We start from the raw sequence: 14,677 nt of genomic DNA on the forward strand, positions 1-14,677 counted from the left end.
CTGTTTCCTAATTCTTTATTTCTTTTCTTTTTTCTTTTTTCTTTTTTCTTTTTTTTAACAGAGAGAAAGAAATTGACTGAGCAGCCTCCAGTTATTTCTACTGATGAGCTCAAAAGCTTGTTAGAACTTACAAGAGAATGCTTCTTGGACCTGTGGAACACTGATGTTCCTGAACCTGTTCAGCAGAAGACTGACAATAAAACTAGTTCATGTACAGTGGCTTCTGGTAAGTATCTTTATTTAGATTTCTATTGATGTGTTTCACTGGGCAACATGTTCCAGTGTGTCACCATCTTCACAGTAAAGAATTTCTTCCTACTAAATCTAAATCTACCTACTAGTCTAAAACTACCCTCTTCCAGTTTAAAACCATTTCCCCTCATCCTGTCGCTACCTGCCCTTATAAAAAGTCCCTCCCCAGCTTTCCTGTAAGGTCTTTGGTTGCTCTGTGTCCAGTTTTGTTGAGTTAGGTCCCATAAAGTTCACATGTATTCCTGTAAAGTTTATGTGCATATATGTAGTGTCGTAATTGACAACAAGTCTGCTGGTCAGAAAAAACAATCTTGAGAGTCACAGATCAAATATTTCAGTGGCTGCTTGTATAAATACCCTTGCATTTGGAGACAAACTACATCCTTCTTCTTATGAATAAGCTGTAATTGTTTTGCTTTCGTAATATTTTTGTTTGTTTGTTTTTTGCAGAATCAGATTTAGTGGAGCCAAATCCATTGGAATGGCCGGAAAGACATGTTCTTCAGAATTTGGAAAACTTCGAAAAAATCAAACAAAAAATGAGGTAATGGTTAAATATTGAAGAGTTTTCTCTGTAGTGGACATTGAACATCAGTCTAGAGGAACTGTATACATCCATGGCCGTTTTGTATCCTGTTTTCAAATACGTTGATAGTTTTTTAGACAAAGTTTTGTTTAGGGCCAAAACTAAGTCTTTGTTACACTGTCAATTTCCAAGGTTGTTTTGGGGTTATTTCTTAGTATTTAGGGTAGTATTCTTTTTGATTATTTTTATTAACAAAACACGACCAAAAGACAGTGTAAAGTAATGTAGTTCTGAAGTTAAATTACCTGTGTGCTTATAGACTTCAACAATACTAGAAAAACATTCAAAATATTATTTCTTTTTTCCCCAACATAGCCATACTTGGAGTTCAGCATTAGATATCTGCTTTCTCTTAATTTGTTATTAAAACTTTGGCTTTTGTTTCTCAAATACGTATATATAATTATTTCTTCTAACTAGTGCATCTTACACTTACTCTGGATTAGTGTAAAACATGTTGCTTAACGGTAGAAAAGAGAAAGTTTTGCTAAACTTGATTGAGGACATCAAAAACGAAGTGGAGAGTTGTATGCAGTAGTGTCTTTATGATTCCTGTGCTGCACATTGTATGTCTCTTCTTTAATGGGAATTAAATTTTGATCTTTGAGGATGAGAAATGGAAAAAAGAGATGAATAATATACTTCTCGTGTTGTATTTCATAACTAAGTTATAAAAACTGTGTCTAATTGCTCCAGGCTAGCAATGGTTTTGGTGGTGGTTTTTTGGTGTGTTTTTTTTTAACCAGAACAAAATGACTTCACAACTAATATTTTCTTAGATGAGGTTTATTTATTTATTTTTCTTTCCCCTAGAGCTTCTATGCTTGCACATTCATCTGAACAACTGCTTGGACATAAAGATAGCCAGCGAGAGTCACTGACGTCACTCGATGCGAAGGAGTTACTGAAATACTTCACACCAGAAGGGCTGCCAGTTGGTGATCTTCAGCCACTGCATATTCCCAAACGGTATGATACCAACATATTAAAATCACAGAATCACAGAATGGCCAGGGTTGGAAGGGACCTCAAGGATCATCAAGCACCAACCCCCCTCCCACATGCAGGGCCACCAACCTCCACAATCAGTACTAGACCAGGCTGCCCAGGGCCCCATCCAATCTGGCCTTGAACATCTCCAGGGACGGGGCATCCACAACCTCTCTAGGCAGCCTGTTCCAACACTTCACCACTCTCTCTGTAAAGAATTTCCCCTGATGTCCAACCTAAATCTCCCCTCCCTCAACTTAAAACCATTTCCCCTTGTCCTGCCGTTATCTACCCTTTCAAAGAGTAGATTCTCCTCCTGTTTGTAGGTTCCCTTTAGGTATTGAAAGGCTGCAATGAGGTCACCCCACAGCCTTCTTTTCTCCAGGCTGAACAAGCCCAGCTCCCTCAGCCTGTCTTCATACGGGAGGTGCTCCAGCCCCCAATCATCTTCGTGGCCCTCCTATGGACCCTCTCCAACAGGTCTCTGTCTTTCTTCTACTGGGATCTCCAGATTTGGATGCAGTACTCCAGATGGGGCCTCACAAGAGCAGAGTAGAGGGGAACAATCACCTCCCTGTCATGCTGGCCACCCCTCTTTTGATGGAGCCCAGGATCCCATTTGCCTTCCGAGCCACAAGGGCACACTGCTGGCTTATATTAAGTTTTTCATCTATCAAGACTCCCAGGTCCTTCTCCACAGGGCTGCTCTCAAGGACCACTCCTTCCAGTCTGTATGGATGCCTGGGATTCCTCTGGCCCAAGTGCAAAACTCTGCACTTTGCCATGTTGAACCTCATCAGGTTCACCCGGGCCCACCTTTCTAGCCTGTCAAGGTACCTCTGAATGGCATCCCTTCCTTCAACCGTGTCAAATCACTGCAGCCCATACTCAGAATTGATGAGAGGGATGTGTGTAATGATGAAGTGATAAAATGTGAGTAAAAATCAGGTGATGGAATCAGAGTTTGAGTTTGGAACTTGCATCATCTGTGTATGCATAAGATGCGTAAATGCATCTTGCATCACTTTGTATCCTTACATCACATGCCTACCAGTGCAATCAACAGTTATGGCTGGCCTTGCTGTTTATTTCTTTGAGTCTGAAGTGGCCAAGATGATGATAATGTTTCTAGTATGCATTTAAATAATGGAATAAGTGCCTGGTATGCATAAGTGTGCCACTAGACTTTGCCATGGCTGTCTACAAACTACTGCCACTATACATTCCTGTTTCCCAAACTAATATTTCTAGTATAGCAGGAGTTACTCTGACAGAACTTCAGTTTTATAAGTGTGATTTCTTTCATTCAGTCAGAAGGAGGTTATGTAGGAAGGCTACTCATTAAAATGTAAAAAGGACAATAGCTTAATCTATTTATTTGTGTCTCTTGACATGCTGACCCATTCCTATCATTATTCTTAACTGGTAAAATGCTCTTTGAACAAAGCTTGTCTACTTTGACTACTTTGCAAGAATTCATTCTTAGCGTGACTGCTGTTAAGTATTAGTGCAGTAACCACTTCCATGTCAGCAGCAAGATTAATGTAAGGAGTTAATGGAGTACTTTTCAGAGTTTAACCGTCTGTTAGACTAAGGCCAGCCTATCCAGCAGAGTCAGAACGTGTCTGTAGAATCCGAGCCTCTAGTATTTATGTGGTACATCAAAGACCACTAGATAAGAATATCTTTGCAGTTACTGCTGTTATATTTGTTGACCTTTTTAATAAGAGGGATAAGAGTACTTACAATGGAATCATTAGATACTGCCCATGATACATTTTTGAACTTCATTATGTGTAATAAATTAAGAGGGCTTGTGATAGGGAAGGTTACAACCTACTCCAGGGAACCTTCTTTAGAAGGAGGGTTGGACTGACATCTCCAGAGGTCCCTTCCAACCCTTAAAACCCCGTGAATTTAGAAAACATCTGTAAAATACTTAATGGAGCTTTGAAACTATTCTAAGCAGATAACTCAAGGAAGTTGGAAGAATGAAGACTGAATGTCCTACAGAGTTCTTAGCTAACGAGTGCAGATGATTTAGGATTTTGGCTGTATTATAAAATATTTTCATTACATATGTGGGAAAGAAGTTAATAGTTCTTTTCACTACAGAGATTTGTTCTACATTCCTACTACTCTGGTGCCTTGTTGTGAAATGTGGTAATTGCCTGGATTTATTGAAAAATTATTTGGGACAGTGATCTCTAAACTGGTAAAAACATCTACGAGATTGTGTATTAGTAATAGCTTAGTAGACAGTAGTTGAGCTTAAATTCTTAGTTCAATGAAGACTTAATTTCCTACTGATGCTCTGCATCACAGGCTTAATGAACTACAGGATATGCTGTTTTAGTCTTCCTCTGTCAAGGCATTTGTTTTGACTTCTGGAAGTATAATTTATCCTGGCTGCTTCTAAAATTGGTACTATACTCCTTTTTAAAATAGATGATATATATACACATATACTTTTTTTCTTCCAGCGAAAATGCATTCTTTTTGACACCTGAGCTTACTCCTCGGAAGCTGAGAGGTCTGCCTTTTGAAAAAGCAGCTGGATGCCATTATCATGGAATTGAGTAAGTGTTCTCACTTTCCTCTAACTATTTTTCAGCTTCCAGGCAAGATGTAACTAGAAACATTTCAAGCGCCATGAACATAATTATGGAAAGCTTTGTATACTTTCTCTTAGGTGGGATAACTTTGCACGTACCACTTCTAGCTTTCTTATCTTTATTTTATTCCTTAGTTTAATTCAACACACCTACTTTGATGGTAATTCAGGAAAGTGGAGGTTGGTTCTTTTCTCCTATGTTCTACTGCTGTTTATTATTAATGTTTCTGAAAACTTGAATTCAGAATTGGAACTGGCAAGGGCAAGAGTGCTCATTAATGCTTGTCAAGTCACTCTAATAGCACAGAGAAAGCTTTGTAAGTCGCTTCTACTTCCATGTTCAATTATAGGTGCTTTCAGACTAACAGTCATAAGGTGTATGAGACTTACTGTAAAGCCACCTGTATGTGCAAGCAACCTGAACACAGCACCAGTGTGCAAATGTCACTTGTAAGAATCTGCAGTCACTTGTAAGAATCTGCAGTCCCAGACAGCCACCTTTTGTTATTGACCAAAGGTTCAGGTGGATGTGCTTCATATGATGTAGCTGTTTAAAAATGTTTTAGAAAACTGTGCATATCCTCATTGATGAGAAAAGGAAAATGACACACATAAACACTAAAGTAGATGGTTCAGCATAACTCCTCTGTGTGGATGAACTTTGTCTTAACACAATGTACTGTACATATGCAGAAATGCAGAGGGTAACAAGTGGATACCAAGGTTGGTCTCCATGTAAATTTCTGCCTCCTTCTAAAACTCCCATTTAAAATCATTACCATATGACTAATTATACTGCTGTTGTTTTTTCCTATCAACTTCACGCACAATTTAGTTAAGTCTACACTGAATATTTGTTATATTTTTCTGAGTGGTAATTCATGAGCCTGTTAGCTTTCTTAGATTAGCAAAAGGCACAAGGAGACAATTAGGTAGACAGGAGAAATTAATCCTCCCAGCTGTAGGAGGAAAGCATTTGGCCATTGGCTTTGGAACACTTGCTGACCTGCTTGACCTGAGCACGGAGCGTGTGAGGATTCACATTAGGCACAGCTTGTACTATCTCGTGTCATAGGAGAAATGATGGGTAGAGACCACAGGGGGAGGAGGGAGGGTGGAATGTGCTGGGAATAAGAGAGGGAAGTAGTCGAGTGAGGTGGTGGAAACTAGCATGAAAGGGAAGAATATGGAGCCGTACAAGCAGAACAGATTCTTCCAGGAGTACCAGAGGGAACATATGGTCATAGAATCATAGAATGGCCTGGGTTGAAAAGGACACAATGATCATCTAGTTTCAACCCCCTGCTATGTGCAGGGTTGCCAACCAGCAGACCAGGCTGCCCAGAGCCACATCCAGCCTGGCCTTGAATGCCTCCAGGGATGGGGCATCCACAGCCTCCTTGGGCAACCTGTTCCAGTGTGTCATCACCTTCTGAGTGAAAAACTTCCTCCTAGTATCTAATCTAAACCTCCCCTTAGTTGAAGACCATTCTCCCTGTCCTATCACTATTCTCTCTCATAAACAGCCAGTATGGTCTTTTGGAGCAGTTATGTTTTTTGTAATGTGCAGTTGTGATTTGTTTCCATCTGCATAGCTGCTGTGTTTTTATTTGGAAGTTGAGTTTTGTCAACAAAACCAGGAGAAGTGGCTATGATTAAATCAAATTTTTAGTGTAGTGAAGCTGTGCCAGCTCTTGGATTCCATGTTGCAAAGAGAAAGTAATTGCAGGTAAAGAAGAGCGAGTAAAATGGTAATTTAACTTCTAAAGATACAAACATTTTTAGCTTTGTAGGGGATTTGATTACTCGGGGGACTTGGAATATAAATAAGGAAAATTAAATACCTTGAAATTTGTGAGTTAAGAGAATTTATTCTTATCAGATAATGAATTTATTTCTAGTGGAAAGTCTTAATCAGCTGTAGAAATGGATTCAGTGCTCTGTAGAAAAGTGAATTTCTCCCTGAATATAAAAGCACTTTGAAAAAAGAGGAGGAATCAGATCTAACAATTCAATGTAACCCTGTGTGAGGAGATAAAAGTAAAGAATTGTCTACAGTTCCTGAGAATAGGAAACATTACTACCTGCTTTGGAGAGTCAGCTGAGACAACTCGCATTGCTCAGAATGTGGGTTAAGCCTCTTGTTCCTCCTAATCATAAAGAAAGCGAAGGGCTGGGGCAGCTTGTTCTCATTCAGTGATGTTTCTGCATGTTAGCATTTCAAAAAATAGGAATCTCTCATACACTGGTGCTAAATGTTATGTTTCCAAATTGTGTCATTAGGAAAGAGTCTGTGCTATACAGCCCTTGTAACGCTCTTCACGCGCTGTCTTTCTCGTACTTCATGCAGTTTTCCTACATGAGTCTTCCTACTCACTGTATGCAGTTTTACAGCAGCATAATTTCTGGCAGAACCTCACTGAAGTTCCCATTATTATATGGTGTCAAAGTTTCAGTGGATGCTTGCAAGGTCTGAGGTCTGGAAGATACTGTATCTGTTACGGTGTGATGGATTCTTCATGTATTTGGTTTTAGAGCTTTCCTCTTCGCTGCTTTACTGGAGTGTCACCATACATTAATAGAGGTAGCATCTGTTAAGTACAGGCTGACAATCTAAATGTAACACAGTGCCAACCATAAGGAGAAAAAATCCATTGTCAGCATCACAATTCATTACTTACTTCAATTACTTCAAGGAAAAACATCCTGCTAATGTCCACAGAAATCTTATTTGCTAGAGCATAAGGTAGAGACATACAAATAATTAGTACATAATACTATGTATATTGGAGTTAGTCTTAAATAATCAACTTATACATAATATAAATAAATCTATCAGGTGTGTATTAATTTGTGGGGCCATTTTAAGATATCTTTCAGAACAATACATCAGTCCGGACAAAAAAAGTGCTGGAGATTATATTATAGGCAGAAGTAAGTTGTTCTTTTCTTTTTTCTTCTTGTAATAAAGCAGGGAATGTCTCACAGATTTCTCTCAAATTTAAACTGTAGATACTGTCTAGATAACAGGAAAGCTTTAGAGAGAGACTTGGGATATGCTGAACTTCAAGCTCGTCTTATTCGCTACGAAACTCAGACCACTTGCACCAAGGAGTGCTGCCCTCTGCCGTTCGTCTTGAGCCCCCTGCCGGCTGTCTTGAGCCCCCTGCCATCTCCTGCAGTCTCGTCGGAGCCTGGAAGCGTCCCTGATGGAGAGTCTTTACAAAGTGAATTCAGAACAGAGGTACTGAGGCTAAAACGCAGATCAAAAGACTTGGATTGCTTTCATCCCAAGAAAAGGTAACGCACTGAATAAAATACATCTTGACATGAAATATTTCAGTCATTTCAACTGAAATGCATCTTTTCTTTCATCTTGAAATGTTTCTTACTGCAGCTATCTAGACAATGTTTGTTGTTTAGTCGTCTTTTATAAGTTCAGTTTTTCTAGAGTGTGGTCTCCTACTGATAGCTTTAAATTAATGTAGGCCGTGCATCAGAGGCACTTTTTCTTTAAGAGACCTGTGATTGTATCTTGCAAAGTCTGCAGTATCTTTATAAAGACAACAAATAGTTTCTGTCCTAAACAAAGCTGACAGAGCTGTTGCAGTACAAATAAACAACTATATAGGTTATATACATTTAGAAAGCCAAGAACTGTACTCTGTAATTGAATTCCTAATCCAAAGGACTTCTGGTACAAGATGACCCACCAAAATCCAAACTTATTAAGTTGTCAGCTTTATTAAAATATTTTCTGAAAGTGTTATTTATAGACTTCTGTTTGTACCATGTCCTTGTTTTGAAGATGCAAGTAACATATGGTGCTACTGAATTCATGTTGTGTTGTAGTAGTCACTTTCCCTTCAATCCAGTTAATAGCCCTTGCAGTCTGGCCACAGGTGTGCTACAGTGAGCCTTCTTAACAAGAAGACAGTTTTGGGGCTGTCTGTAGATTTTGCAGCTTACTGAGTAGTTAGAAATGATGTGCTTGTGTTTAGCACTTGATTTAATCAAAGTTTTAGAATTACTAACGCTCGTTAAAGCATCAAGCATTACACTGTTGCAGTAGTACTATCATGTCTCAGTTCCTACAGATCAATTGTGACAATCCTATAGGGGCAAGAGAAATTAGGCAGTTTCAAGAAGTTCTATTTTATCCTGAGACTGAAGACCAGAAGCTCAGCTCTTCCAGCTCTCTACAAAGTGTATGCAACAGGAAGATAACTCTTCTTAGTTATCTTGTTTTGTTATGCTCTTTGAAAGAACGTGTAGTGATCCTAGCAATCATACAGCAGCCTCTATAGCAGAAACAAAGCCACCAGAACACTCATTACAAAATAATAAATAAATAAATAAAAAGAAGATAATAAAATCATAAAAAATAAATAATAAAAAGTTTTTTCTCTTTTTTTTTTTTTTCTTTTCTATCAAGGCTAACGAAATCAGAGAGTACAGACTCTCTCTTCTCCCAAGCAAGTGGGGGAAGTGGGAGTCGTAATGCACTGGTGGTAACCAGGAAGCGCTCTGAAAGATCAGTTTCTTTAACTTCGATGGCATTGAAGCAGTCTGGTCAGTCCCACAAAGCAGCCACGAGGGCTGGTTCAGCGAGCTGCGTAAGTGCAACAGAATCTGAGACTTCAAAGCCAGTTAAAGAATCAAGATCTCAGAAACATACAAGGGTAAGAGTTTATTTTGTTTGATTTGGGAATTAAAAAAAAAAAAAAGTTTGATTTCTTTCTTTGTGACTTGAGTTGATAGTGATATGACATGGGGGAATGCTTTTAAACTAGGACAGGGGAGGTTTAAGTTAGATGTTAGGAGGAAGTTTTTCACACAGAGGGTGGTGACACACTGGAACAGGTTGCCCAAGGAGGCTGTGGATGCCCCATCCCTGGAGGCATTCAAGGCCAGGCTGGATGTGGCTCTGGGCAGCCTGGTCTGGTGGTTGGCGACCCTGCACACAGCAAGGGGATTGAAACTAGATGATCACTGTGGTCCTTTTCAACCCAGGCCGTTCTATGATCCTATGATTTTAATGTGAACTATGAATTTTTCTCTATTTGTTACTACTAAATTTGGTTCTGTTTACTTCTGTAACTGAATCCTGAAGGCACTGAGGAGAGCATCCCAAAAGTGAGGAGTAAAAAATTTGTACATGTTAAGCCTTGCCCAAGGAATTAAGTTTAAGAGAAGTAGCAAATAGGAGTAAAAAAGGTGGCAATAAATACCAATGGTTAGGAGTTAAGAAATGTAGAAAATGAATATAAAATTCAAAGCCAACAAAGAAATATCTATACTGGGAAGGTGAAAGCCTCTGTGAAAGAATGGACTGATCAGGGAATAGAGAGTAGTTGTACAAGTCCATTAACAGATGTAACATTTAAATACGTTGCTGTAATAATGTTTTATTAATGACTTTATATATTGGGGATGTCACTTCTAAAATACAGCCCAGAAAGCTTTCTGGCTTGGTGATGATTATTTAAGTGAATCCCTTGGTACCAGAGAGGACTGCTTGATCATAGTTATTACAGTGTCAAAGGCAAGTCAGGATGACTTGAGTAAGCATAAATTGTGTCTCATTCAGACCTAAAGTCTCTCTCTCTCTATTTTTTTGCCTTCAAAGTCCCATACATGATTCTCTATGTTGCTTTGACATGTAAGCATTCCATTAATTTTTAAGTTGAAGGAAATGGAAATAAATTGTTAAATAACTCCGTCTAACTGAGTAGTTAGTGAGTTGATGGCATTTGTCCAGTGCATTAATGGCAGAGACAAGAGCAAAAAAGATTAGGGTAGTTTTTTTGTTTGTTTCTTCGAGTTTCATTGAGTCATAGAATCATTAAGGTTGGAAAAGACCACTAAGATCATCCAGTCCAACCGCCAACCCATCACCACGTCCCATGGTTATGTCCTTCAGTGCCACATCTACGCATTTCATGAACACCTCCAGGGACGGTGACTCCACCACCTCCCAGGGCAGCCTGTGCCAGTGCATTACCCCTCCTGTGAAGAAATTCTTCCTGATGTCTTCCAGCCTTCTCACTGTAGTACAACTCTTGTATCTCCATCTTTGTTGGGAAGAATGAAAAAGAACAAGTGTGACTTATTTTTCTTTGGACAGTTTTTCATGCCAAAAATTGGGATGAACTTGTGTTTCTATTGTTTCCAAGATGCTGAAGGAGGTGGTAGCCAAGACTCTACAAAAACATGGAATTGCTGAGGATCACAAGTGCTTTCCATCATGCAGCCAACGTCTATTCGAGATATCGAAGTTTTACTTAAAGGTAACTAGGAAACATTTTCTTATAATACTTTGCACTTAGTTGAATGAGTCTGTACCTGAATACACCTTGGGATGGATGTATTCCAGTTTGATTGTGCTAATATTCGTAGTGCTGTGTCATTTATGTGTGTAGAATATGGATAAACCTTTAGTCTTTGGTGAATATATTTTGGTGGTTGTAGTTCTGTTTGTTTTCAAACCTTACTGAGGAGCAGTCTTTTATGAGATTTAGATAATGTGTTAAAGCAATGGGCTCTTAGGCAGGGTTGTGTTTTTCCTTACCACTGTGGCTATCTTCCAGCCATAACTATCTCATTATTTTAATGAGCAAAGAAATGCTCATGAATTCAGTTTCACCTAATTCATCTTACTTCAGCAAGTCTAGCATATAAGATCATGTGTGTGCCACTGTAAGTTATGGCTGTTCTCGAGGTATAAATAGAGTTTCTGTTCTCAGAATCTGAGGTGATACTTGTGGTAAGTAGAATTGCTCTCAGCTTTATGGAAGCATAGCGAATCTGGGAGACACTAGAAGAGAAGCCACAGGGGAAAAAACCACAAGGTTATGGGACAGAGAAGTAACCAGTAAGGCAACTTTCTTACAGCAGTTTTGTTTTAAAACTATGGTGCTTCACTTCCTTGTTTGCTATGCAAGTCCCTTGGGAATGAGTGTCAAATGAATGCAAATTACCTTATGTCCACACTGCTGTATGGACCTGTTAAGTTCGTGTGGGCTAACTTAAGCATGCTAATCGTTTAAAGACTAGATGTTAATCATTTAAAGATGTAGATGTAGTTATGTTAGCATCCTATGTTGTCCTGCAGTTTGTTGTACATCTTGTACTGGGATTATCTTAGTGATATCTCAAGATAAATTTGTCTCCAAATTTATTATCAATTTAGTGCTGTCCTGAGTGCTCTAGTGCCTTGGTCTGATATAGTGAGCCTTATAAGGCTACTTTATGCTTTTGCCCTTATGCGTATTTCCCAAACTGTGATTGCAGCTATTAGTGAAAACCATCCTTTGCTCATATAAAACTGTAGAATACGAATCACATTTCTTCTGTCAGAATGAAGACTGCATGCTGGTCAGGATACAAAGAACAGTGATTACAAATAAAGAAATATTTCAGTAAACGTCAAGCTGAGTAATCTTTGTCCTTCACCAGGCAGCTCAGCTTCTCCCTCGTACTAAAGTTACTGGGTAAATAGGTAGCTTATGCAATTCACTGAAAATCCAGTTCCCTAATGTGTTCATGGAAATTCTTGTCAACACACTGCAAATGTGTGCAGCTACCTAACATACTGATTTGGCAGCACCATGTAATGCTTGAGTGAATTCAGATGGGTTCATGGTTCCATTTGCGAATGAAGAGCAACAGAAGTGATCGTGTTCTGTAGACATAGAAGACAGTTGTGTTAGGATTTTGTTCTTCTGAGCTGTCTTGCAGTCCCAGGTCTGTACGACTTTGTTCTGTGTGCTTCAGAAGCATGATATTGTAGATAGTGTTTTCCTTGGGAGTCAAGAAGCAAATAAATGTTCTCAGTTTTACTTCAGACAATGTTATGTGTTTGCTTTAAGAATGGGCTCGTGCCACAGGTCAGGTTTCTTGAGATAATAAGGACTTTGAATGTTATCATTAATTAATAACAAGATGAGCATCCTAATATCTTTTGGCTTTGTGGTTTAATATTTAGGATCTTAAAACTTCTAGAGGACTTCTTGATGAAATGAAAAAAACAGCAAGTAACAATGCTAAGCAGGTAAGAGCATTTGCTTGGTTTGTGTGTTCATTTCAGTTAACTAGGCCAGGCTATCAGATGGTTTGGTCCACAGCTTTAGGAGATGAGGAAAAACATTCATTCCTTTGGCTGTGGATCTTGTTTTGCATTCTGATCCCACAAAAACTCCCAGTCATTAGTCCCATGGCAAAATTTCCAGTTGTATACATTCATGACTTTTGTAGCTGTAACTGGAGTACTACCTATCTGATATGTCAAAGTGAAAAATGTGGAAAAGTTTATTTTTCTTCAGTTATGGTTGAGAAAAAATGTGTAGGAAAATGTTCTTCATTTGGGAGAAGTGCGGATCATTGGGGAATTCTTCTTTCTGTATCTTCAAGGAAATAAAATTTCTTTTTGAAGTTAAGGAAGCCATACACAGATCTATCGCAGGAAGTAAATTTCTTCTTAAAAGCAGAGAAAATTAACAATTTTAAGCTTAGGAATAACTGTAAATGAAAGTGACGACAGATGAGTTTTTTTGTGTGCTGGCAGCACTTCTATGAGCAGCAGTACAGAGCAAAGTAACTTTGTTTTAGGTTTCAGAAAGCATGCTGAATTTACTTCATAATTAAAAATAAAGGGAGGGGAGAAGGTAAAGCTTTGTATTTTTACAGTACTGTTTTCAAAATCATAATTGAATGTATGGATTTGACCTGAGTTAGTTAAATGAATAAACTTCCCTTAAACTCTTGAGTACAACTGCTAGATCCTCACAGGTTTTATTCTGCCAGGGCAGTATTGTGTTCTGTGCTGCGTTCTCTTGTGAAATGTTTTCTACAGATTACAAGGTTTCAAAAACAAAGTAGGTTTGGTGTTTGTTTTTGAACAATATATTGAACTAGCACATTTTCTCACTCTGCTCTTTGTCCGGGGGGACCAGAGGCTGGGTTTGTGCATGGGCATTCCAACCTCTTTGCCAGCAGCATCTTGTCTGCTGACCACCTCACCCTGTATTACAGAATATATGGAAAGAATGTACACTGTGGGGTGAAGGCACTCATTCACAGGATCTCAAAACGCCTTTTCCTAAAGACAGTGAGTTCTCTAGAATTAAATACAACTTTTGGGCAACACTTCTCAGCTTATTAACGACTCTTTCTCCTTTGGGAGGATTGCCTTCTAAATCCCATTTAGAAGATTTGATTATATTTGTCAGATATTCTTGAAAACAACTTCAGAGCAAGAGTTATGGGAATAATTTTCTCATTTCTTTTCCCCAGGTGATTGAATGGATTCTGGAGAAAACTGGCAAGTAGACACTGCAGAGACACAGCACTTCTGACTGCAGGAAAAACATTATACTGAGTAACACATGCAACCACCTACTCAAGCACCAGAAGAACTTGGTCAGTATAATGACACAGTCACAGTTCTCAAACACAGCAGCATCTTTTGAAACATTTTATACTGAAAGATTTCTTAAATCAAGTGAGAAAGGCTTTATCTTATATGTTATTTATTATGTTTTATTATTAAGAAGAATACAGCTTGGCTTGTTTTTTATAAGGCTTTGTATGTTTTTCAATGGGTGTATTTTTACTGTGAATTAAAACAAAAAATGCTGGATCTAATTTTCATAATGGGACCACTTTGTTCTACCTTTTGCACAAAGGCCTCTGTTCTATTTATTACTACTTGCTGTTGTATATACTGAATAAAACTGTTTAAAGCATGGACCTTTGATGTTTTATACTGTAGCTGACAACAGTTCCTATTCTGAAACTGAAAACAATTAGAATTTGAATAGATGTTTTGTAATAGATGGAAAAAAAAGCATGTCTTCTGGGATTTGATGAAAGGTCCCAAAAAAGGTGCATTAATGCCAGAATCAGAAGATTCAGAAGCCTGAAATTCTGGTAAAATTTCATGTGTAGTCTTGCTAACAATTCTTAGAAACAGTTCAGAACAGAATTTTTTTCCCCTCATTCCTCCCTTACCTCTCTACAGTGTACACAGTGAGCCCTGGCTTTATGTGCTACCTCACTTCATAAGCAAGTAGAACTGAGCAGTTAATTAAATTGAAATTAAATTAATTCTGTAGACTCGAGGCCAGCCTGAAACAATCAACAGGAATGCAGTTAGGGAACTATGAGCAGTTTGATGGATCATTTGTTTGCATGATTCCAATACTAAACTAATACAGTACTGCCCATGTCTCATT

General features: G+C 38.5%; 1 protein-coding gene across 1 annotated transcript in view; it reads left to right on the forward strand.

Annotated features, from left to right (window-relative positions):
- MTBP (MDM2 binding protein) overlaps window positions 1–14,539 on the forward strand; it is a 27,995-nt gene extending 13,456 nt beyond the window's left edge. Inside the window, exons 15-23 of the mRNA XM_031591174.2 lie at window positions 62–226; window positions 703–796; window positions 1,652–1,807; window positions 4,312–4,407; window positions 7,455–7,742; window positions 8,878–9,124; window positions 10,619–10,732; window positions 12,430–12,495; window positions 13,737–14,539. Coding sequence (XP_031447034.2) covers window positions 62–226; window positions 703–796; window positions 1,652–1,807; window positions 4,312–4,407; window positions 7,455–7,742; window positions 8,878–9,124; window positions 10,619–10,732; window positions 12,430–12,495; window positions 13,737–13,772 — 1,262 coding nt within the window. The 3' untranslated portion in view covers window positions 13,773–14,539. The remainder of the gene's footprint in view (window positions 1–61; window positions 227–702; window positions 797–1,651; window positions 1,808–4,311; window positions 4,408–7,454; window positions 7,743–8,877; window positions 9,125–10,618; window positions 10,733–12,429; window positions 12,496–13,736) is intronic.
- The last annotated feature ends 138 nt before the right edge of the window (window positions 14,540–14,677 follow it).

Source organism: Phasianus colchicus, chromosome 3, assembly GCF_987193195.1.
Source record: "Phasianus colchicus chromosome 3, bPhaCol1.hap1.1, whole genome shotgun sequence".
Taxonomy (NCBI): domain Eukaryota; kingdom Metazoa; phylum Chordata; class Aves; order Galliformes; family Phasianidae; genus Phasianus; species Phasianus colchicus.